Below are 22,753 nucleotides of genomic sequence, written 5' to 3'. Positions count from 1 at the left end.
TCCCAAACTGCTCTGTTCCAAGGACAGCTGGGTGCCCCAGAGCTTCTCACAGAGGCAGAAGATGGCACAATCATAATCACTGCTGGTGGGCCACCTACCAACCTACAGACCAACTGTGCTGTTCCTGTGTCACCCCTCCACAGCATGATAGAGGGGTGAGGGTGGTGGGCACCATGGCATGGGATGAGCTGTTCTCACAGGGTGCAGGGGGATGGGCACGAGCCCATGAGTGAGTCCTGCAGTGTTGAACCAAAGCCCCATGGCTGCCCTGGCCCAGTTGGAGACATCTGGCCCTCAGCTAGGGAAGGAAGTGGGGCACAGCTGCACTTGACCATAGTCTTACTGGCCATGTGGGAGTTTTTCCCTGTGCCAAGCCTGGGGCAATAGGGGGCAGTGAACCCTGGTCAGGGTGGCTCAGCTATGGACATCATCAATGAGGTGAGGAGCAGTACATGCCCCAATGTCCCTCTGGGCTGGGTAAGCAGTTGAGTTGCAGGTAGAGGGGCCTGCAGCAGCTGGGCTGCCAGCGTTCCCCAAGCACTGTGGTGTGCAGTATGCCACTGGCAGAAGGACCTGAACCAGAGGCATTGCCCTAGATAAACCTTTATTATCTGGCTGGTGTTGGTACACGTGTCAGCGCAGGTGTAGAGATGTGACAAAAGGGCGAGCAGCGCTGAGCACATGGGTGGCCTGAGCTGGAGAGGAGAGTGGGGGCGGTTGTCCCAGCTTGCACCGTTCACCTTGCACTCCCCTGGGACCCCTTGCAGCTACCCCCTCCCCAGCCCACAGGTGCCCCTAATGTGGAAGTGCCTCAGGTGCACGTGGAGGTGGGAAGCAGGGAGTTGGCACGGTTGTGGAGCTGTCCCCAGAGAGGTGACACCAAGCAGGGCCTGCAGTGGGCAGAGAGGCTTCCTTGCAGGGGACCAAGGTGCTGCCTGCTGGATATACCATGGCCCTGGTTGAACTGCACAGCCCTGCTCAGCCACAGACCCATGGGGTGGCCCGAGTCTGAGGGCACAGCTGTGCCCGTGCCACCCTAGGGACATAGGGATGGTGCCTGCAGAGCAAATAATTCCTGGAGAACAAATAACTTAAAAGGCTGGAGTATGGGGGGCAAGCCAATGTGGGAGCATCCCCAGCAGTGCCCACCTGGCTCTGCCCACAGGGTCAGCCCACAGCTGGCCAAGGCAGAAGCAGCTCTGCCAAGGCAGAGGTGTGGGGGTGCCCTGGTGGAAGAGTTCTCCTGTCCCCAGTGCCAGACCCATGGCCCCCCAGACCCTCCCAGGCAAGCAGCTCCCTTGCCCACAGGCAGCTCTGGGGTGAGGGCAGCAGTGGGGTGGAAAGGGCAGGCTCTAGCACTCCTTCTGCCGCATGCGCAACTCGTGGCGACGCAGGTGGTTATAGAGGGACTGCACGTAGGTGAAGACGCACTTGGCGTCAGGCTTCTTCCCCATGATCATCATGTCTTCAACCTCCACCAGCGGCACGCAGTCCACCAGCGTCCTGCAGAGATGAAGCCTTCAGCACGGCCTCAAGCAGGCTGCCACGTGTGGGGCTGGGATGGGCACCCCACACTGCCCAGGGCCTGCTGGTGTGGGCACTGCTGCCCTCAGACCTGCTGAGCTCCTTTCGCACCCCCCCACCCCACCCTGGTACCACAGTCCTGCTCCTGACACTAGGAAAAGCATGTGCTATCTGCCCTGGGAGGTGCCTGCCCCAGGGCAGGGGTGGCCCAATTGTCTGCACCCCTGGCTCCCCAGATGCTCTCCATCCCACTTCTTGGTGCTGGCAATCATCCCCTGCTAAAGCTGTGCCCACCCTCCTCCTCTTGCTCCTCCAGCTGATGCTGATGTCCTCTAGAGAGAGCCCAGTCTGGCTGCAGGTGTCTGCTGTGCCCTTGCCTCAAACCCTACCAAGTGATTCAGGGAAAGCAGAGGGTGGTCTTGGTTATGTGCTGCCCCTTACTCCTGCCTCACGTCCTGGCCCTGCTGTTTTGCCTTCCCCTAAGCCCTGCCAACCTGGCTCCCTGCCCTGCCCTGGACTGGAACCCCGGGGCTACCTGCACCGAGCCCAGCACACCCTGCTGCTGGAGTGGGCGCTGCCCTGCCTCAGCTCACTCAGCCCTGGCCTATCTCCTCCTCTCCCTGCCCCACCACAGTGCAGGGGTCCATGCAGGACCTGGCTCCAGGAGCTACCAGTCTTGTGGCACCCTGGAAGATCAGTTGTGGTTGTGTCCCCATCCCCATAGAAACTTTGGGGCTCTGCCCCTGCCCTTTTGGTGGGGGGGCCTACTCTGTCTTGCCACCCATCCAGTTCCCTGGGTTATGTCTCTGCCCAGGTTGGGGCTCCTTGGGCACTTGAAGGGACTGACAGCACAATTAGGAGTCCTGATGATAACCAGGAAGGGCTGGATCCAGGATCCCCCTCCAACCATGGAGGGGATCTGGCAACCTTTTGTCCGCTCCTTTCTACAGGGAGAGAAGGGGTGGGGGGCACAGAAGCAACCCCACCACTTCTGCCAACCCTCCTGGCCCTGCCCAGGCCCCACACCCCTACCAGGCACTGTTTCCCCTTCAGGCTGCTGCTGCTGCTGGAGCAAGGGCTGCATTGGCACTGGGGGCTGTGCTGACATAAACTGGCAGCACCTGCTGCTGCCATGGCCAGTTCAGCCTGGGCCACTCAAGTTTCTGCCCCCAAGGCTCTGGGTGCACAAGGATGTCCCAAGGCAGGGATCTGCCCCCAAAGACAGGGTACACAAGGAGGATCTGAACCCTAAGCTTGCCACCCACAACACCCTCAACCCCCAAGCCCTGAACCTCCCCTCTCCCCTCCTGCAGTAGCCCCACCGCACATGTTGGCCCCCTAGAAGAGTCCCACCCCAAGGAGTGACCCCAGCCAGTGCCAGCCCTGGGGAGCACCAGGGCCCAGGAGAGCCCCCCACCCTGAGTCCCATGGCCCCAGCCATTGCATTAGGTCTCTGCTGCCTGCTCAGTGGGCTCCAAACCCACAGCCTGGCTGGCACCAGCCCCACCTCATGATTTGGCCACTGTGAGAGTGGGAGGGAAAATGCTCGGGGCCTTTGGAAAGCCTTTGCCACTGCCAGCCTGGCTCGGGGTAGTGGTGGAGCAATGGCAGTGCACAGAGAGTGACTCTGCCCTTATAAAGCCATTGTTTGGGCCCTGGTGTGCCAGCACTGTGCAGAGTCAGGGGAGTCAGAGCTCTAGCGCCAGCCAGGATGCCTTGAGACAGGCACAAACACTGCAGGACCTGAGCCTTGAGTCACACTTTCCAGACTCCTGCTTCTGCCCATATATGAGCAGGCAGCCTCTTGGAGCTGGGCATGCACCCTGAGGCAGGGGAATGAGGCAGCAAGTGGAAGCAGTGATGCTGCAGCATCCTGAGGGGCCGCCCACCCAGCACCATTCAGAACACCTTGGGTGGCATCCCCAGCAGCTGACCCCTGGGTCAGGCTCAGCCATGGGGGCACGGCTCTGTTCTAACTACTGCCCTCCCCACAGCTGGAGAGCAAACAGCACTCCAGGGTGAAACAGTCCCCCCTGCCCAAACCCCCACAGGTGCTATTCCAGAAGGCTGAAGCCCAGCCAGCTGTCCCTGCCAACCTCCTGCTGGGCCCTGTCTGGCACCGCTAGGACTTGCCCCTCACCCATCAGAATCCCCCAGCCTCATCCACAGCCGAGGCAGTCAGTTCCCTGCCGAGCCCTGGTGGTGGTGGGCACATGGGCAGGTACTTGGAGGGGAAGGTTCTCACCATCAGTCCTGGGGGGGGCTGACAATGGGCTACGACTTTTTGGTTTTTACCAGCCCCTTCTGGACCAGGCAGCGATAGAATTCCTGAATGTATGTGTACACACACTTCCAATCTGGCTCGCGCATCCGGACCATGTCCTCCACGTCCAGCAACTGTGGACAGTCCGCGTGCTTCCTGGGTGCGGGGAGAGAGAGGGGCAAGCCAGTGACCGCAGCCCAGTCAGGGAGGGGAGGAAGAGAAAACAAGAGACACAGATCAGTGCAGTTCCCATCCCACTGGCAGCTGCTCCGCTCTGGCATGCTCTGGGGATGCACGATGCAGGGGCAGGAGGGCTCCAGGCACCCCATGCCAAGGCCATTCAGTGATATTGGGGGGGGCACAAGCAAGGGGGAAAGGGGCAGGTGAGTTGCGTGGAGAGGCGTGAAATCCAGAGGGAAAGACAGACGGAAGAGGAGGAGGAGTAGGAGGACGAGTGAGGTGTTCTGGCGCGCCAGGTGCTCGGGGTGCGGGTTCCAGAGTGGAGCGGCGCTCTATACAGCTCCTGTATAGAACCGCTGGGAGGATGGCGGAGGGCAAGCCCAGCCCTCCTGCCCAGCTCCACTTGGAACCGCGCGGCACAGCCCTGGTGCAAGGAAGCTCAGGAAAGGACGCTCACAAGAGCTGGAGGAGGAGGAAGGACGAGAGGCCACCTGGCTTCCAGGCCGGAGAGATCGATGGCTCTCTCAAGTCCGCGCACCAGTTTCCCAATTAAGGCAAGAAATCCATTAACAGGAGCGCCAAGAGCCAGGCCCACAGCCCCCTTCTCGCTCCACCACAGCACCACGGCATCCTGGGAGCTTGTGGGAATCCCCATCTCACCCTGCCACCCTGGACATCAGCAGGATGGAACCCCCCACCCCCAGCCCTGCCCCCTGGCAGGGTGCTGGAGAAGAGTGGGTGGATGGGAGAGAGACAGAAGGAAGGAGAGAGGGGCTGGCTGCCAGCCCTCCAGCTAGGTGCACTCCCATCTCTCAGCACCCAGGAAAACCAGAAGCAAAAAGGGAAAGGAAGAAAACTGGAGAAGGTGCAATGGTGTTTGAGGCCCTATAACTGTGAAAGGAGGAACCTGGCATAGGCCAACCCTGCTCCCCCCACAGGCTGCAGTCCCACACCTGGTCCCCCAGGATGGAAAGTATTGCTGGAAGCCAGGTGGGCTCATGGGGCTGCTGCTCTGCCTTTGGGTGCTCTGCCCCACATTCAGGAAACCAGACCCCTATACCCACCCTTGCCACACTAGACTGGGCTGCACTGGCCTCCTGTGACTCTGCCCATACCAGCTTCTGTTTGCCCCCACAGCACCTAACCTTGTTGCATTGCATGGGGGGAGTGACACCTACAGGCACCCACCTCCAGCACCATCAACTCCATGTGTCTCCCCTCGCCCCAGCAGCGAGCAGCAGAGCCACCCCAAGCTGCTCCAAGCCATCCCAAGTCCATATGATGGCAAGAGAGGTACGTACTCTGCAGAAGAGAAGGCCACCTCGAAGTTTTGGCGGCGGTTCTGGGGCGTCAGCTTACTGTAGTCAAATGCATCAGGGAAGAAATTGTGGACCAAGGCACAGAAGGCCATGCCATCACTCCAGCTGGATGAGAAGTTCTGGATGTCCACGTGCTGAGAGAGCAACAAAGTTACCAAGGGACAGAGTGACTGGCCGTGGGACAGAAAGAGGAGGTGGCACCCACCTCATAGCCCCTGGTCTTGGCTCTGCACCAGTCCAGCAACATCTGCTTGATACTGTTGGCGTTAGGCACGCCAAAGCTGGAGGAGCGCTGCACAGCGGTCTGTGATGCTGCAGGGTTTGAACTGCGGCAGGAGACATGGGGTGTTATCCACAGCTGCAGGGTGTTGTTATTTGTGCAGCAGTTACTGCCCTGGCCAGCCTGCCCCAGGCCCAGCCTCACCTCCCACCCTCCTTCTGCAGCTTCTCCATCATGGCCTTGCGTGCCTGAGAGGCTGATGTCTTGGGCAGGCTCTGAGCCTTCATCAGTTCCTTCTTCTTCTCCGCCTGACGCCGCTCCAGCGCTGCCAGGCTGCTCTGCCGAGAAGCACTCTCATCTTCACGGTCAAAAATGCTGGGAGAGAGACAGGCAATGCTAATGAGGCTCTGGGCAACCCAGAGGAGGGCAAACAGTGGTCTCAGCCCATGGCCAGCCCTGGAACTCTGGAGACCTCCATGTCTTTGGGATAGAAGAGAGGTGGCTTAAGGTCCTCAGCTGGCAGACCTATCTCTGTGCCCAAGGAAGGACCCACGAGAACCTCTGAACACAGTGGATGTACCTCAAGGACCAGGAGGCTTTGGAGTCCCATTTGCGTGAGGACACTGCAAGCTGGGCAGAGGATTTGTGCAAGCAGATAAGTGACAGGGACCATGTGGGGCTGTCCCCACAGGCACCTCTGCTCACCTGCCTGTCTTTTTGGATGAGGAGCTGTAGGATGATTTAGTTTGAACGAAAGTGCTGTTGCCATCTGCAGAGAGAAAGGAAGGAAAGAGGCCCTGGGCAGGAGCTGAGGGCAGCTATGCCAGGAAGGCAGGACTCTGCCTGCACCAGGGCACTGACGGCTCAGCAGCAGCGATGCCCCAGGGTTACACCCTGAGGATGCTACGGGGAAAGGGCAGGAAAAACTCTTACTGTCTGATCTCTTCACATAACTTGACTCCATGGTTGTAGTACGGGAGGTCTTGCTGCCATCACCTGCAGGGAAAAAGCAACGGGAACTGCTGGGCTGGGAAGAGCAGCACCCACAGACACTTGGTGCTGCCAAGCATTCACATCCACTCACTGCAATGGGGAGAAGTCCCAGGTGGTAGAGCCATGGGCATAGCAGGCAGAGGGAGGACAGAGGGCATGTGCCATGTGCCCCCCAGGCAGAGAACAAAGAGGCAAGCGCAAAGCAACAGGGAGCTGGGGCATCCCTCAGCCCCTGCAGCCACTCAGCCTGAGCCATCCAGGGACTGGGAGAGCAGGGATATAGGAGACAAGACACAGGCCAAAGGTGCAGATGAGGCCCTGCCATCCTGACAGGGTTGGGGATTCAGAGTAATGTCACCAGAGCAAAACCCTAATTATCCCCAGGCAGACTCTGGGCAAGCCAGAGACAGCTCTGGAATACTGTCCTGTTCCCAGGACAGTCTAGCCAGACTCGGGACAGGCAGCGAACGGCAAAGGAGCTGTGGTGGCGGAGCACTGGGAAGGATTCTGCAAGGCCCCCAAGGGCTGGCACACCCCCCTCCTGGCCCAGCCCATACTGGACTGGATAAGACGCTCAGTCTTGGTGACGGTGCTGCGTGCCGAGCCATCGGCTGACTGAGTGCTCTGCGTGGTGGTGGTCTCTGTGGCATGGCCAGCCCTTCCTGTCACAGATTGGCTCCTAGCCTCCTGCAGCCGCTGGTCCCGCTCCTTCTCCCGCTGGTCTGCAAACATGAGTGGGAGATGGCATCAGCAGGGAAGTGGGGTGGTGCGCATGGTTCCTGCTGCACCAGGAGTCCTGCAGCTGCTGCTGGCCACAACTGGTTTGTGGGAAGGATGATGTCCTTGGCGTCACAAAGCCAAGGGGCCAACAGAGGAACCAGCACACACTGGTTCCTACTGCTTCCCCGCAGCTGGACAGCCACACTTGAGCACCCTATATTTGCCACCACCACCATTCTGATTCCAGCAGGGATCACCATCCCCGAGTACCTCGCTTGCGCTGGCGCAGCTCCCGCATGGCATTTCGAATCAGCCGTCGTTCCTCAAAGTCTGTTGTCTGATCCAGCTGCAGGAGGGGGAAGTCATCATTAGTCTTCTGCCATCAGCTTGAGGTCCCTTTACCTTCTTGCAGGAGCCCAAACCAGAGGAAGAAGTACCATCTTATCCAGAATATCCTCATCCTCAATCTTGCTCAGCTCCTCGACATTCAGCTTGCTCCTTCTCTCCGCCTCCCTCACTTGCACCTTCTCTATGCCGTTGGGCAGCTCTGGTTCTCGCCTTGGTGCCTGCTGCTGCTCCACCACCTCTGGCTCCATCTGCAAGAACATCACAATGCAGCTGAGCCCCCTGCCAGCTTGGCCACACCCCCACCTCTTCTCAGGGTCCAGGCCCTCATCACCCTGACACCTGCCCAGTGCTACAGGCAGTGAGAACCCTAGAGAGGATGTGCCTAAGTGCTCTCAGCTGGTGGGTGCTGCAAGCATCTGCAGCGCCCAAGGCAGGCAGGGGAACATGGCAATCTGCAGCACCCCATGCCCCAGGAAGACCCAGCAGTCTCTCTCTTCCTTCCAGTCTGGCTGCCATAATATCTCCAAATCCTCTCTGCTCCCTGGTAGGAGGTGGCTGGGTCCCCCAGCGAGCAGGAGTTGCCCACAGCTCTGGGCTGGGCAGTGGCTGTTACCCAGCCGTGGGCAAGGTGTCAGCGTGCCAGTGCACACCATTAGCAGCACAGGGATTTTCACGGAATTAAGGGACTTAGTGTAGAGAAGAGCTTGTGCAGCAGGTCAAGAGCCTTCCTCTGCATCCCTGCCAGGATCTAGGCCAGTTCGGCCCCTGCTCGAGCACAGCCAAGTCCCTTTCAGCACAACCCCCCAGCAATGCATAGCAGGCAGTGGGCCAGGCCCAGAATAGGGCACAGGGCACCAGAGATGACAGACTGCGGCCAGAGCAGCCATGCACACACCTGGTCCCATCCTGCATCCTGTGACCTGGTAAACCGATCCGTGGCAAAGCCATCAGCCGGAGTTAACACTGGCCACATGCACCCATGCCACCACCTGTGCCTGGTGCTGTGGTGGAGGCAAGACTGCTGCCTGGGGCCTCCCACCTGGCACACTGGGAATGCGAAACAGGTGGGTGCACAGCCCCACCACAGTGAGCCCAAGGAGTGGCAGATCCCCACGGTGCCGCGTCCCCGTGCACCACTGCCACAGTCACGCCTTGTGCCAGGGCTACAAATACCCCCAGGAGCCCTGGGGGCTGGTGACCCCCTCCCTTCCCCCTCTCATGGGGCAGGGCTGCCCACACTCACGCTGCTGTTGCTTCGGGAGAGATGCACGGTTGATTGCTGGCGTGTACTGGAGAAAGTGGGTGGATGGGCCACAGGGACACTGGGCTCCTCAGTGCCCTCAAAGTGAGCGCAAGGGTCCTGTGCTTCCAGAAAGAGGGTGCTGATGTCCTCCCTGGGGGGCACCTGCAGCCCTGGTGCCAGCAGATCGAGGCGGCGGCCCAGGCGCCCCAGCTCTGCCCGTAACTCCAGGTGCTCCTGTTCCAATGTCTGCAGTGCCTGTGCCAGCGCCTGCACTCGCTGCAGAGCCCGCTCCAGCTGCCCCTCTGCTGCCCCCCGGAACGCCACCAGCTCCTGCCGCAGCTCTGCCAGCTCTGTCACCCCAGCCTGCGCCAGTCCCTCCAAGCTGAGCCCCGGCATGATGGCGGTGCAGGCGCTGCGGCGAGCCCCGCTCAGCTGTCCTGCTGCCCTTTATAGGGGCCCAGGCACCCTCCCGGCTGGAGGCCGGCCCGCTCCCTGCCTGTAGGCTATTCTGGGCCCAGCAGCCGGGGGTCCCGTGCAGGGGTGCTGAGCCAGGCGCCACACTTGGCAGCACATCCGGCTGTGGGACCAGGTGGCTCAGCAAGGGGAGCCCTGCAAGAGGCCCCCCCACCCCTGGAGGCTTCCAGGGCCAGATACCAGTCTAGGGGCTGGTGGGGACCAGCCCTGACCACGGCAGCGCTGGGTGAATGAAAAAGCCAACCACTGCTATGTTCTTCTGCCCAAGAGCCTTCCCACTCTGGGCCAGCATCACCCACAGCACAACATCTCCAGCCCCAGGCTGGCATTGGTGCAAGGGCCTTGGTCACAGCACGGATTTTAGGTCTTCATACCCCTGTGCTCCCCAATGCCTGGCCCAGGGGGAGCGGGTCCCTGCACAGGTACAGGCAGCACCCCACCAACGAGAAGACATGCCACTGTGGCTACTGCCCCCAGGTCCCTACAGCCTGCTGGTCCTCCAACCAATCCCTACATGGCAGGGCTGCCAGCACCACTGCCTCATCCTCCTCCTCCTCACTGCCCACCGGGAGCATACCTGGAAGCTGCATCTCCTGCCATGGCAGCCAATGGGTCTCAGGTCCCCCACCTCACCAGACAGACCCATTAATACCTTAATGAGAGCTGACAAGTGCCCGGGCCAAGCATGCCCAAGCGCATTGGCACAGGGAAGTCACCCCAGCGCAGCCAGCTGCCCACAGGCAGGACCTGCTGGCAGGTGTGGGCAGCACCTGTGGGCACTGCCTGCCTCATGCTGGCAAGGGCTGGGCTGAGGATGGGGTGAAGCCAGTGGTACCACAGCCACTGGCAGTGACACAGGCCACCCACAGGGCTGTTCCTGCAGAGGCAGCCAGGCGTGCGCAGGGCCATGAGTGAAACAGAGCCACGTTTGACATCCTGGCTCCTGCCAAGGCGGCACACAGACGCCTTGCATTACCCTAGATGGGCAGGAGCAGATTAAAGCACTTGAAGGGCTGTCTCCTGTGTGCACCCAGCCCCAGGATGGCCACAGCCTCACAGCCTGCCCTCCCTGCAAAGACACTGCAGAAGGGTTGTTTTTTCAGGTTTTTTTTCCTTCAGTTGCACCCAAGAATCCCTCCCCGGCAGGCTGGGGCTTTGGGCACTCTCCACTCAGGACGGCATAGCAGAAACATGAAAGACCCCAACCCACAGCTCCAGAGTGCTTTAGAGACCTTTGAGGAGTAGCCCCCCTCCAAGGCAGGCTCCCCAGACACACGGCCAAGGCCCATCCCCACGAGGAAAAACAGAGGGGTGGTTGGCAATGGGTTTTTCCTTGAGCTGCTGCCACCCTTGAAGGAGTTTAAAACAAAGCGAGACCCACAAAAGATTCCTTGTCCCCCTCTGCACACCTCCCCAGGTGTGAGTACGTGGTGGCACAGTCCAGAGTGCAGGGGGCTCATTCAGGGCTGTGCAACCACACACAAAGTGCAGGGTCTCTTGATAAAAAAAACCCTATTAAAACAAAAGCACCAACCAAAACCAGACAGAGCCTCTGCAGCACACCGCCTACACTAACTCCTTGGTCCCTGGTCCCCATGCCCGGGAGCTGCCACATAATGGCCAGGTGGAGCACAGCCCCACAGACCCCCTGGGCACTCACCTTGGTGACATTGCTGCTGACACTGCTGATGTTGCAGATGCTGCTGACGCTGCTGGGGATGGTGGTGATACGGATGGGGGCATTCCGCAGATCCAGAGTCACCTCTGCAAGGGGAGCAAGAGGCATGTGGGGTCTGAACCAGCCCACAGGCTCAGCCCCACAGCTGGGGAGTGGCTCTGGCTGGGCTATCTGCCTGCCTCGCACATCTTGCCCTAGTAGTGAGCACTGAGCTCTGGTATAGGGAAAGGGCTTTGGGGGCGAGCAAGAGATGGGGCACTTGAGACCCCTCACTGCCCTGGCTTATCATCCTCCCCAAAGAAGGGCACTTTCTGCAGTGTCTCAGCTGGAGTCAAGACCCCCCCGATGAGAGGGATGGCCACAGGAGCATCCTGAGCCAGTCACATCTGCAGGCAAGCAGGGTTGGAGCAGGGCTGGAGCAGACACGGTGCAGCCGTGGGATGGGGCAGAGCAGGATGGCGTGGGCTCCCCTGAACCAGCAGGTCAGTGGGGAGAGGATGGGGCAGGGCTGCGAGGGCAGGGCAGGGATTGGAGAATGACCCCAAACACGGTAAGACGGTAGGGCTGGGGACAGGCTGCAGGGCCAGATGGTCTCCCCAAACTGAGATGCTCCAAGCACGATAAGAGTGCATGCCAAAGGATGAGGGCTACCAGGCATGCTTTGTTCTTCTGGCAGCACTCAAATGCCCCTGCTGCCACCCTGCCACCGATCAGCACCCACCTGGCCTGGCTCAGCCTGGCGGCCCCACCTGCCCATTTGTGCCCACCAAATGTCAGTGCCCAACGGCCCACTGGCATCCACCTACTCCACTGCCCAGCTGTGCACACTGTCGTATTAGGAGCACAGTCTTGTAGTGCTTACAGCCCAGTAGATATCCATTCCCCTGCGGTGCCCACCTTCCCGAGAGATCCACATCTTTTTCAGTCCCACCTCCCTGCGTGACACCCATGCCGATCACCCCTACAGCGTCAAGCCTTATGACAGATGCCATCTGCCCACTGGACCTGTCCTGCACGCCCCGTACCCCACCAGTGCCCACCTGCCCGCTGGCTGCCGGGGGTGGCGGTGATGCGGGGCGCCAGGGGCTGCACGCGCCCGTCCTTGATCTCGATGGTGAAGAAGGTCTTCATGGCGTCGAGGCGGGAGCCGGCGGGGCGCGGGGCCGGGCGCTGCTCTGCGCCGCCGCTGCCCCGCGCGTTTTGAGCGGGCGCCGGCGGGGCCGTGCGGGGCCCCCGCTGCCATTGGGCGGCCCCGGCCCCGGCCCCGGCCCGCCCCCCCGCGCCGCCCGCCCCCGCCGGCCCGAACCGCTGCGCGCGCTCCCGCACCGAGCCGGCGGCGGGGGAGGGCGGGGGTCCCGCGGGGCGCGGCGCTGCGGGGATGGGCGGGGGTCACCGCACTGCGGCCGCCGGCGCGCGTCCCCCCGGCCGGGCCTCGCACCGTGCACGCAGCGCCCCGCGGTGCCCCCTGCGATACAGCTGCCCCCCATCCTGGCGCGCCCCCTGCGATGCATGCTGGCCCCGCCCCGGGATGCCACACTGCGCATGCAGCCCCCCCGAGGTTGCCCACACGACGCACAATGCCCCCGGAGTGCCTGACCGTGCATGCAATCCCTCACGTGCTCACGGGAGGTACTGCTGTTCCCCCGAGATCCCATCATAAGCCAGCATTTCCCAGGGTGGCTGCAGCCCCTCAAAGCCTCTGCTCCCTCCCCCCACTGCACATGGATAGGAGGGAGGGATTCTGGGCAGGAAGCAAAAGGGGCAGGTAGGCAGCCAGCAGCATCCTGCGGCATCCTGGCACTGCGGAGCTCCACACCTGCCCAGGCTCCAGCAGGGACATCCCACCACTGCAAAGCAGAGAATGGAGGCAGCCATCACTAGGATCTTACCCGTGGGGCCAGCCAGAGAGGAGGGCACCAGCTCCCACCGGTGAGTGTTCGGGCGAGCCGGGGTCCCCATGACCTCCTGGGTGGGCACTGATGCTTGGAAAGAGACAGGCCAGGGAAGGAATGACACAAAGGAGGCAGAGGATGAGCACAGCACAGGTGCTACTGGCATCGCCCCACCGCAGCACAGCACCCCTGCAGTCTCCCTCCCCATCACTCCATACTCCCCAGAGCTTATGCCAAAATCCACCAGCACTTGTGGGCTGCCTTGCACCCCGGGCATGGGCTCTGTCCTGCAATGCAAAACCACACTGCAGAGGGGAGGCTCTGTGCCCAGCAATGCAGTGGGGGTCCCTCAGATCTGTGTTGAAAGGTTGGGATCACCCCTGTCCTCACCAGGCCCTGGCATATCGTTGCCTCTGGAGAGACTTTGAAGGGGCTAGGTGGGTCAGCCTTCAAGGGTGCAGGCAGAGCTCTCTGCCTTTGGACTGGAGTCATTGATGCCCATGGAGGGAGGGGGCTCAGCTTCTCCTCAGAATCCAGGTTTGAGCCCCCTGTGAGGCAAGGGACGGGGGGGCAGATCTTGCACACTTGCCCCTATCCCGGGGCTGTGCCATCTGCAACCTATCACCCCTAGTATCTTCCCAGGGCTTCTTCCTTCCCAGGAGCCAGCAGCCTCCAGGGGCTCCTCAGAAGGATAGCAACCTCTGCCTGTCAGGGCAGCACCCCTGACCCTGGAAGCAGAGAGCTGCTTTTTGGTTTTTTCCCCATTTCCTCTTGGCACAGCCATGGGGATGGTTTTCCCAGTGGTAGGAAGAGGGCAACTGCTGCCACTGGAATCCCTCAGGGCTGTGGGGAGGCCCTGCAGGGTGCTGGGCCCAAGGTGGGGGTGGTCAGAGCCAGCCGTGCACAGCTCCCAGCCTTATTGGGACAAAGAATGCAAAAGGCCAGGGTTTGCTACTGGCACCGATTCCCTTTCATGGCCCTGCAGTAACCCGGCCAGAGTGAGAGCCCCAGTAAACAGCCCGCCTGGCACCCAGTTCCCTGGCTGGGGTGGGCATTGCCACCACTTGGCTAGGCAGCAATTGGCCCCCAGCTAGGGGTGGCCTTTGGCCTGGCCGTGTCCTGCACTCACATTCCTGGCCGTGGGCTGGAGTCATTTCCCCAGGGCTGCCTGGGATGTACATGCTGCAGGACAGGGGAGCGGGGGGCCTTGGGGTGGCACTGCCCAGCTGGCAGGGGGCCACAGCTCTCATGTCACCCCCCTCAAGGCTACACTTACCCACTGATGGCCTCTCATGTTTCCCACCTGGCCCCAGCACCTGGCAGTGTACCCCAACATGAAGCTGTGGGAGCAGAGGGGCAGAGCACTCAGCTGGGGGTTACATGCAGTCCACCCATCAAGTTGGCTTCACCCCACAGAGTGCCAGCCCTGGGCAAGGAGGGCAGTGGCAGCTGCCACCAGTTTTGTACCTGGCTGCCAGCACTGGGCTGGCCCGGGATGAATTGCTCCCCTCTGGGGCTTTGTGCCACACTGGGCTCTGGGGCGCTGGCAGGGCTGCCCAGGTTCCCTTCCTTCCAGGCTGCCTGGGGCTGATCCTGCTGCAGGTCCTCACCATCATCCTCAGGCTCTGGACTGGGCTCTGGGGCTGGCTGCAGTTCCAGGAGCACGAGGTTCCCCGACACCACAGCTGCGAGTGAGAAGAGACTCTGCTCAGGTAGCCTGCAGCTGCCTGCAATGCATCCTGCAGCCCCTGCAGGCACCCGGCTGCCCTGCCCACCACTGTGAGATAGTATGCCCTCCATCGTCCTGCATGGCCCCAGGCATGCAACCCAGACAGGATTTTGCCATGGACATTTGTGAGGACTCACCCTGAGCACCAGGTTTCTGGGGGTCTCCTGCTTGCTGGCTGCACAGCTCCTGCATCCCGGCTGGGACATGCTCCTGCTCCACCACATCCTCTTGCTTGCGGGCCTGGGGGGAGTAGAACCAGCCCTGCTCCAGTCTCCCACCGGGCCACCATGGCCCATTCCAGCCAGGGATGCATAGATTGTGGACTCTTCCCATGCTATCCAGGTCGCTGCCTGGATGCTGCTGGGAACTGACAAGCCAGTCCCTGCACAGGGGTCACAACAAGAGGCTCGCAGGGGGACAAGTGTCCCCACACCCTGCTACATCCTGTGGGCAGGGAGAGAGACAGTGTCTAGTGAAGGGGGACCCCAAACCTGCCCCATGCCTCCAGCCCAGGCACTCCAGGGCTCTGTGATGCAGAGAACATCCAGTTTTACAATACCCTGTCCCTCTCCATAGCACCTGCAGCTTTGCTTTGCAAATGATGAAATATTCCAAACATAGGACTACACACAGGTGACAGATCTGTCTCTGACATAAGTCTGAGCAGGGCTGGGGTGTCCTGGTGTCAGCTGGAGAACAAGGTGCCAGTCCTGGCTGTGCCAGTGCCTCTAGCAGCACCATGACTCTAGGGCAGGGGGAGATGAAGAGGGGCCTGTACCCTGAGGGGGCACAGGAGAGCCAGGCCCCAAACCCAGGGATGGAAATGGCCACATACAAATCAGCCAGATCAAGTGGAACAGCCCTCTCAGCTGCTCAGTGATGTCCCAGCCCAGCCAGGGCTTGGGGGCAGCATGGCAGCACATCCAGATGAGGAGGCAGACAGTGCTGAAAGGTGGCACAAGGCTACATGCCTTTGGCAGTCTCCTGCTACAACCCTGGGACAGGCGGAGGAAGAAGCAGGGCTGGACAGAGGCAGAGGGGAGAACCCACACCTTCTTACCTGGCTGTGGCTACACCCACTGCTTCTCCTCTTCCCACCCTTGCAGGGCAACCCCACAGGGTTGGATGCAGAGATCTCCTACCACCACAGAGTCTCTGCAGTGTCATCCCTGCTGCACTGAAAACCCCAGTTTGTGCTCATTCCTTGCAGCTCTGCCCACCAGTTTATCCCTCCCCCATCCAGAAAGCTCCCAGCAGCTTCAGTCCAGAATGAGCCCTGGCCCCTCGAAGGCTAGGAGGAACAGCCATCATGAGAAGGGGACAGGGAATCGAGGTTTCTACCCATGCAGGAAAACACCTGCAGGAGAGATGAATAGCAGTTGCTTCCAAAGAGCCCCATCCCCAGGAACTGGAGCAGAGATGGGGGCACCACATGTACCAGGGGCTCCCAGATCCCCACCGGGTAGCATCCTTGGGAGAAGCCCAAGGGGCACCCTGGCCTGAAGACCTAGCCCCAGCTCGCCACTGCTGCGGCCATGCTGGCACAGCCCAGCCATGTTTTCCCTGTCCCCAAAGACCCCAGCCCCACCTGTCTCAATCCCTTTGGTCAGGCAACCACAGCTGCCCAGGGCTTTGTGCTCCAGACAGGCTGGCACAGGAATCCCAGTAAAAGGTGAAATCTTGAACAGTCCCACCCCCTGCAGTGCTCTACACACTCACCACTGAGCCTTTGGGCTGCTGGGCAGGGGCCTGCTTCACAGCCTCCCCATACCCACTCTCCTCTGGCCTGGCCAGTGGTGGCTCTGCATCGTCCTGCTGGCTGCTCTCCCCGCTCTTGTATGCGCCTGGAGGCTTGGTGCTGTCCTCACCACAGCTTTTTTCACTCCCAGTAAAGGCTGGTGTTTCAGCATTGTCCCTCTGGAAAATTTTCATTTCCCCAGGCACAGTGGGGGGCTTGGCGCCATCCCTTCGGCTGCTCTGCACATTCCCAGCCAGGGCTGCAGCTGGGTGGGAGCAAAGATGGTGTTCAGGAAGGAGCTGCCCACATCTCACACCTTCCAGGGCTTCCCCCCCAGGAACATGGGAATGGTGCCTCACCTTCAATCTCCTCAGCCCGCAGCTTACGGATGGCAGCTCGGATCAGCTTGCGTTCCTCATACTCACCCGCTGCCCGCAGCTGCGAGGGAAGGACCCAGAAAAGCCCCGGCACAGGGTGACCCATGGTCAGCCCCAGCACAAGTTCCATCCCAGCAAACAGTCTGCCCCAGCACACGGTCGCTCACCAGTTTTGTCAGTTCCTCCACGCTGGTGATGGCTTCGAGCTGCTCAGACAAGGCAGCCAGGGCTGCCTGCTGCTCCTCTTCCAGGCGCCGGGACCTGAGCAGGGTGAGAGGAGTGGCCATCTGGGAGCTGTCACGGGTGCTTGCGAGCAAAGTCCCCTTGTGGGCAGCTGGCAGATCCAGGCAACAGGCCCCACCATGCACCAGGCTGCTCTGTGCCGCGCTGCTCCCACCCTCATGTTCACTCAAATCTGTCCCAGCCATAGCGGGGCCAGGTACCGCAGCTCCCATCTCCCAGGGCAGAGGCACGGAATGACCCCAGCCCACAACAGGACTCACTGTGGCCAATTCTCCTTGTTGTCCTGTCGGTGGCTGCTACGTTCTGGGCGGAAGCGCTTGGACGCCAACGTCTCCTCGTCTCGCTCCAACTCCTGCCGCTGCAGCTCCCGGATCGCCGAGCGGATGCGGCGCCGCTCAGCCAGGTCCAGTGTGGCCTCCAGCTGGGTGCACAGGGCAGGGCTCAGCACTGGCTCTGTCTGCTGAGTCCCCATCTCAGCCCTGGTGCCGCCCTCTCCCATACTGCCATGAGTTGCCCACGCTCTGGACAAAGGCGCTGTCTGTGTGTGGCACCCACATGCCCGGTGCACGCTGCCCGGCACTGCCAGGCCCTGCAGGAAGTGGGCACGGCCCCCCCGGGACAGGATGCTGGAACCAGCCATGGTGAAGAGGGGCTGTCACGGTGGCACCGAGGCCTCCGGGCATGTAAAGGTAAAAGAGACAAGCATGGGAAATGAACACCCACCAGTGGTCCCACTGCCTGCTAGGGCTGGTGCCCTGCAGCTCTGTCCCTCCCTGTAGCACCAGCTCTGGTATGAGTCCTCCTACCCATGCCAGTCCCTCCAGCAGCAAAGGGACAGGAGCGCCCATTCTCTTCTCATCCCCTGTTCCCCAGGAGGTGCTGGTTGGAAGGACCCCAGCATCCCACCAAGGAGTCATCTTGTCCACCTTGCAGCCCTCCCCATCCTCATTCACTGCTAGCACATAGCAGGTGGCTCTTGGAACCAAATCCATGAGTGGGATCTGTTCTAAATGCAAGTCCAACCCTTTATGTGTGGGAAGCACAGCCACAACTCACCCACAAATGCCCCTCATGAACATCTCACAGGCACTCCAGGTGCTCCTCAGCTCACCAAAGGCCAGCACCTGGCATGGGCATGCAGAGCTGCTCCCCCTCTACCAGATCAGGTCAGCCCCACTACCAGCTCCAATTTTTCCAGAGTGCTATGAACACACCTCCTGATGTTCAAGGGGCAGAAGGCAGCCAGATATGCAGTGAGAGGCCAGTCAGGGCAGGCATGGCCCCACTACCCTTACACTGTCCTGCTGTAGGACATCAACACCACCCTGACATCAGGAACCCGGGAGGTGATTTCCCATGGAGCTCATTAAAATAAACCAAATGACCAACACCAGCTGCTGTCAGCATCAAGCTCCTCATGCTGGGAGAAGCCGTGGCTATGCCACAGGACAAGTGCATCAGTCCCTTCCCTTCCTATCCCATGGGCCACTGACAGGCCACCCGTGCAGGCTCTCTGGGTTCCGCTGCAGCAGGGATCAGGGTTAGTCCCTTAACTGGACCTGAACTGAGCCACACTGGGGGCCCCACACCACTACCTGTATGCAGACTTCTCTGCAGAGAAGCTTCTCTCCAGAGAAGCTATTGCCCTTTGCCCTCTCTGCTTGGAGTTTGGTGATACGGCAGGGTATTCCCCATCTTAGTGAAGCCAGCAAGCACAGAGCAGGCACGGAGATGTCATGTGCCATCCCAGCAGCAGCCAAAACTGTTGTACTCCAACCCTTGCCAGCCACAAAGCCCAATAGGGAGCATTATCCTTCCCCAACTGGGAAGATACTGGTGGCCAGGACTACCAAGCCCTAGGGCAAACCAACTCTAAAAACACACATAACCTCTGGGGGAGCTGCCTGGAGCCAGGGTGCTCTTTCCTTCCCACCCCAGCAGCCCCCACCACACTGGCAGGCAGCACCATCCCTTCCAGCAACCTGGCTAGACCTGAGGCCTGCAGCCCACTCTGGGCTTTTATCCAGAGCAGGCACCTCTGCCACCACAAGGCCAGGGAAGCAGCTGGGAAGAGCAGGAGCCACGGCACTGCCAGAGCACTGGAGAGTGTTGGAGAGAAAACCAGCGCCTCATCCTCATGGGCCTCTCATTTCCCATCTGCCCTAGATGGCTGCTGGCATCCCAAGGATGCCACTACAGTGGTGACAACTACCACCAGGACAAAGGCATGGCCCAGCAGCAATGGCGGCCAGCCAGGAAGCCTGGCTCCCTGCAAACAGGGCAGCATAGATGGGCTGGGAAGTGGTGGAATTTGGTTCAGCTCAAAATGAGGGGCTGAAGGCAGAGCTTTGTGGTAAGGACAAGCTCTCCCTGCAGCCATCCAAAGGCTTTGAGAACAGGAAAACAGTGCTCAGCTGCATATTGGGTGGCCAAGGCCTTGGCAGTTCCCTAAATAAGGTGCTGGCAGTGAGTGGCTTGGCCCCAGCAGCTGGGTCGGGGCAGCTGGTTGGGGGAGAGAGGAGAAGGGGCATGTACACAGCAGCTGCAAAAGTCATGAGTGCCAGAAAAGGAAAGGAGGACACAGTGCGACACCAGCCCTGCAGACACTGGTGCAGGAAACATGCTGGCACCAGTGTGTGCTGAGTGACACCCACTTGCCAGCTATGGGGTCTGCCCTACGCAGGAGGCTCCAGATGAGACATGACATGCACTCAGGTCCTGGAAGGCTTCTCCCCACAGGAGAAATGGCAGGGCAGGAGAAAATGCCTTATTCCAAGCCCACGTCAGCAGGGAGCTAGAATGAGGCAAATGAGCAGCTTTGGAAGCGCCGTAGCCAGTAGCAAGGGAAAGCATGACGGAAACCACAACAGCTGCGAAGGACCAAGGGGCCCAACCCTGCCGGCACAGGAAGACTCAGGGATCGGCACATGCCGGGGCCCCATGGGCCCTGCCCAGCCGGCAGCAAATTAATGGTTCCAAGCAAACACCCTCCTCGGCACACAGAGTGCCTTTGTGAAAGGGCACTGGCACAGCACCCATAGGCTGCTTCTCCACTGGTGCCCAACACAGCAGTGCTCAGAGCCCTGGTGCAGTGGGCAGCTCCCCCAGGAGGGCTGCAATTAGCCTGGCATCCATCCGGCTCTTTAGAGTGCTGCAGTACACAGCAATTTGGAGGCTGGAGCCTGGCCACAGGGAAACTGCTTTGGGACATCCGATGAGCCTGGCACATTGAGCACCTCCTGTGGCCTGAAGCTTCACTGTCACCTTTAGAAAGAGCCATGGGGAGCATGGCTGCCCGCCGGGCAGAGGAAAGCAGGAAGGACACTGGATGACAGGGATACGGCAGGGATGCAGTGCTTCTCAGAGCCATTGAAGATTTACCAAAGGCTACTGGGTATAAGAAGAAGGGGATCTCATGGCAGCAACTTTCCTAGCTCAAGCCTGCCTTGCCTCTGTCTCCAAAGGTATTTATATCCTCCTTAGTCAACCAGACTAAGAGTTGGAGAGGCTGGGAGAGGGAAGCATTCCCCAGCCCAAAGCTGGCAGACCTCAGCCTGGAGGTCAGTACAGCTGTGAGCACTCAAACAATCTCTTGCTTCTGGACATCCACCTAAGGGCCACCCTGCAGTAGCACTCACCCCATCCCCCACTACTCCCTCCTCCAGCTTCTCCAAGACCTTGGTCACTTTTATGCTGCACCATTGGTTCATCACAACCGGCCTCCCTGGGACCGGGATACCAGTGGGCAGCTGGGGAGGGAATCATGCGGATGCCTATGGCAGGAGTTGCAGGGCAGGGGCTTCCTGGCAGCTCCCAGCCCAGCCAGCACAGGAGTGAGGGGGCTGCAGGGACCTCCTCAAGTCCCCCAGCCTCCTTCTTTCAGTTTCCCTGGGGACATTAGATGTTGCTGCCTAGGTGTCACTTGAGACAAATGAGGAGAAGCAAGGCAGAGTGGAGAGCCGGGGAGAGCAAAGAAGACGGGAGGAAGCTGTGGGAGAGGCAGTTTTCCCTTATATGGACTAATCCTCTTCCAGCTGAGTGGAGCCAAAAACCTAACCAGAAGAAAAATAATTCCTTCCCTGCCTCACGCCAGCTCAGATGAGGCTTTCCCCAGCTTGTGCCACACAGCACAGGGAAATGTGGGTCACAAGCCCAGTGCTCTGGGAAGGCGAAGCCTCAGCATGTCAAAGAAAAAGCATTCATAGAAGCAGTGCTTGCTGCAGGATGAGATCCACCTCCCTGGTCTGGCCAGACACCAGGAACCCACTGTTCCTGAGGCTCCATCTCAGATCAGAGACCTTGGCTGGGACATGGCAGAGCTGGAGCACTGGCAAGATGGGAAGACACCCTGACCATCCATCCCCATGCCTCTGGATAGATGGTCCATTGGCCCCAGCATCACCCCACGAGAAGCAAGTGGGGTCCTCAGATCGAACCACGGGCAGGTCTGCGTGTCGTCACTCCGAGCTGGCTGAGGGCTGCAGGACAGAAGGCTCAGCCGGGGGCAGCCCTCGTTCGGACCCACTGCACAGCCCTCACTTCCCGCCGGCTTCCCGACTCTTTCCTGTTCCAGCAGAGCTGCCTTCCTGGCTGACTCAGCTTCCTGCTGTGACTATTCCCCATCGCTGGCCCGGGCCACCCCGGCTCAACCCCCGGGGCAGCCAGCACAGCCCTAGCCCCGGGCCGGGGGTCCCCAGGGTTGCTCAAAGCCGGGCACTTGTCGGGGCTTCCCGGGACACCAGACCCGGCTGAGTATCCCGAGTCCCGTCTTCGGGACACGGAGGCCCTCGTCCTCCAGAGCCCACCGGCCGCGGCAGCGCACGACTGCAGCTCTCGCTCCTGGGGCAGCGCTCCGGCCGGTATGCAAAGCCATTTAGGCAGAGCCCGGGAAGTGCGCCTGGCACAGCGCCCGCTCCCCGGCAGCGCGGGAGCCCGCAAGGAGACAGCGGGGAGCAGGGAACTGCGCCAGCATCGGGGAACGATTCCCCGGGATCCGCCGGCCGAGAAGATAGAGCCGGGACAGGCGGTTACGGCCAGGTTGCGAGCAAAGAGCCAAAAGCGGCCAGAGCAGCGGGGCCAGAGTCTTCGGAATCACCAGAGCTAGTGCTGGAGCTCCCCCCAGCCCAGAGCGCGACCCAGGCCAGTGCGGGTCCCTCCAGGTGCTGCCGCCTGGGACCAGCGATGGGTCTCCAGCGCAACATCCGCTCCCAGACATGGCTCCAGAGTCCCCCGGCCGAGCAACAGACCCGAGGCCCGCCCGGTCTCATTCTGCCCGCGCCTGAGACAGCGGCCCCCGGCCCGGGGGGCGGTTCTAGGAACCTCCAGGCACGATCTACCCCCGGAACCGCCGCGGGCGCGCACCGTATCCCGAGACCCAGAGCAGTCTGGGGACTCACCAGCTTCCGCAGCGCTCCCTCGTCCATCCCGAGGAGACTCTCCTGAGACATCCTGCCCGTTGGGCCCGGGCTGCTGCGGCCGGGACCCGGTGGCGGCCGAGACAACAAAGCGCGGCCGGGGCGGCGCGGCCCTGCGCTGGGTTCCACTGCGCTCCCGCCCCGCCCCGCTCCCCCCCTTTCCCGACTCCGCTCCGCTCCCGTCCGTGCTCCCAATAGCGCCGCGGGGCCACCGCTTCCCACCGCCCCGCCTTGCCCCGCCGCCGCCAGCCCGGCCCGGCGCCGCCCCGCCGGACCTACATACAGGACCTACCGGGTCCTGTATCCGGGACCTACCGGGACCTGTATCCCGGTGCCCAGCCCCGTTCTGGCACCGTGTAACAGCAGCCGTGCCGTACCGTGCTGCGCCGCACTCCCGT

General features: G+C 61.1%; 1 protein-coding gene across 1 annotated transcript; it reads right to left on the bottom strand.

Moving 5' to 3' along the window:
- Positions 1-930: 930 nt before the first annotated feature.
- On the bottom strand, positions 931-22,515 carry SMTN (smoothelin). Its single transcript, XM_054288631.1, has 22 exons — positions 22,338-22,515; positions 17,202-17,362; positions 16,866-16,959; positions 16,681-16,759; positions 16,303-16,586; positions 14,721-14,823; positions 14,322-14,539; positions 14,131-14,194; positions 12,852-12,944; positions 12,003-12,332; positions 10,945-11,048; positions 8,811-8,927; positions 7,657-7,815; positions 7,490-7,565; positions 7,057-7,221; positions 6,440-6,502; positions 6,212-6,275; positions 5,711-5,881; positions 5,492-5,612; positions 5,269-5,420; positions 3,770-3,943; positions 931-1,503 (listed from the first exon to the last, which is right to left on the bottom strand). The coding sequence occupies exons 1-21, from the start codon at positions 22,386-22,388 to the stop codon at positions 3,799-3,801; spliced, it is 2,814 nt and encodes a 937-aa protein (XP_054144606.1). The 5' UTR covers positions 22,389-22,515; the 3' UTR covers positions 931-1,503; positions 3,770-3,798.
- Between the last annotated feature and the right edge of the window lie 238 nt (positions 22,516-22,753).

Source organism: Melozone crissalis, unplaced genomic scaffold (assembly GCF_028551555.1).
Source record: "Melozone crissalis strain CALT ecotype California unplaced genomic scaffold, PUWL_Pcris_2 ptg000063l_1, whole genome shotgun sequence".
NCBI lineage: Eukaryota > Metazoa > Chordata > Aves > Passeriformes > Passerellidae > Melozone > Melozone crissalis.
This window is presented reverse-complemented; position numbering and strand designations above follow the sequence as displayed.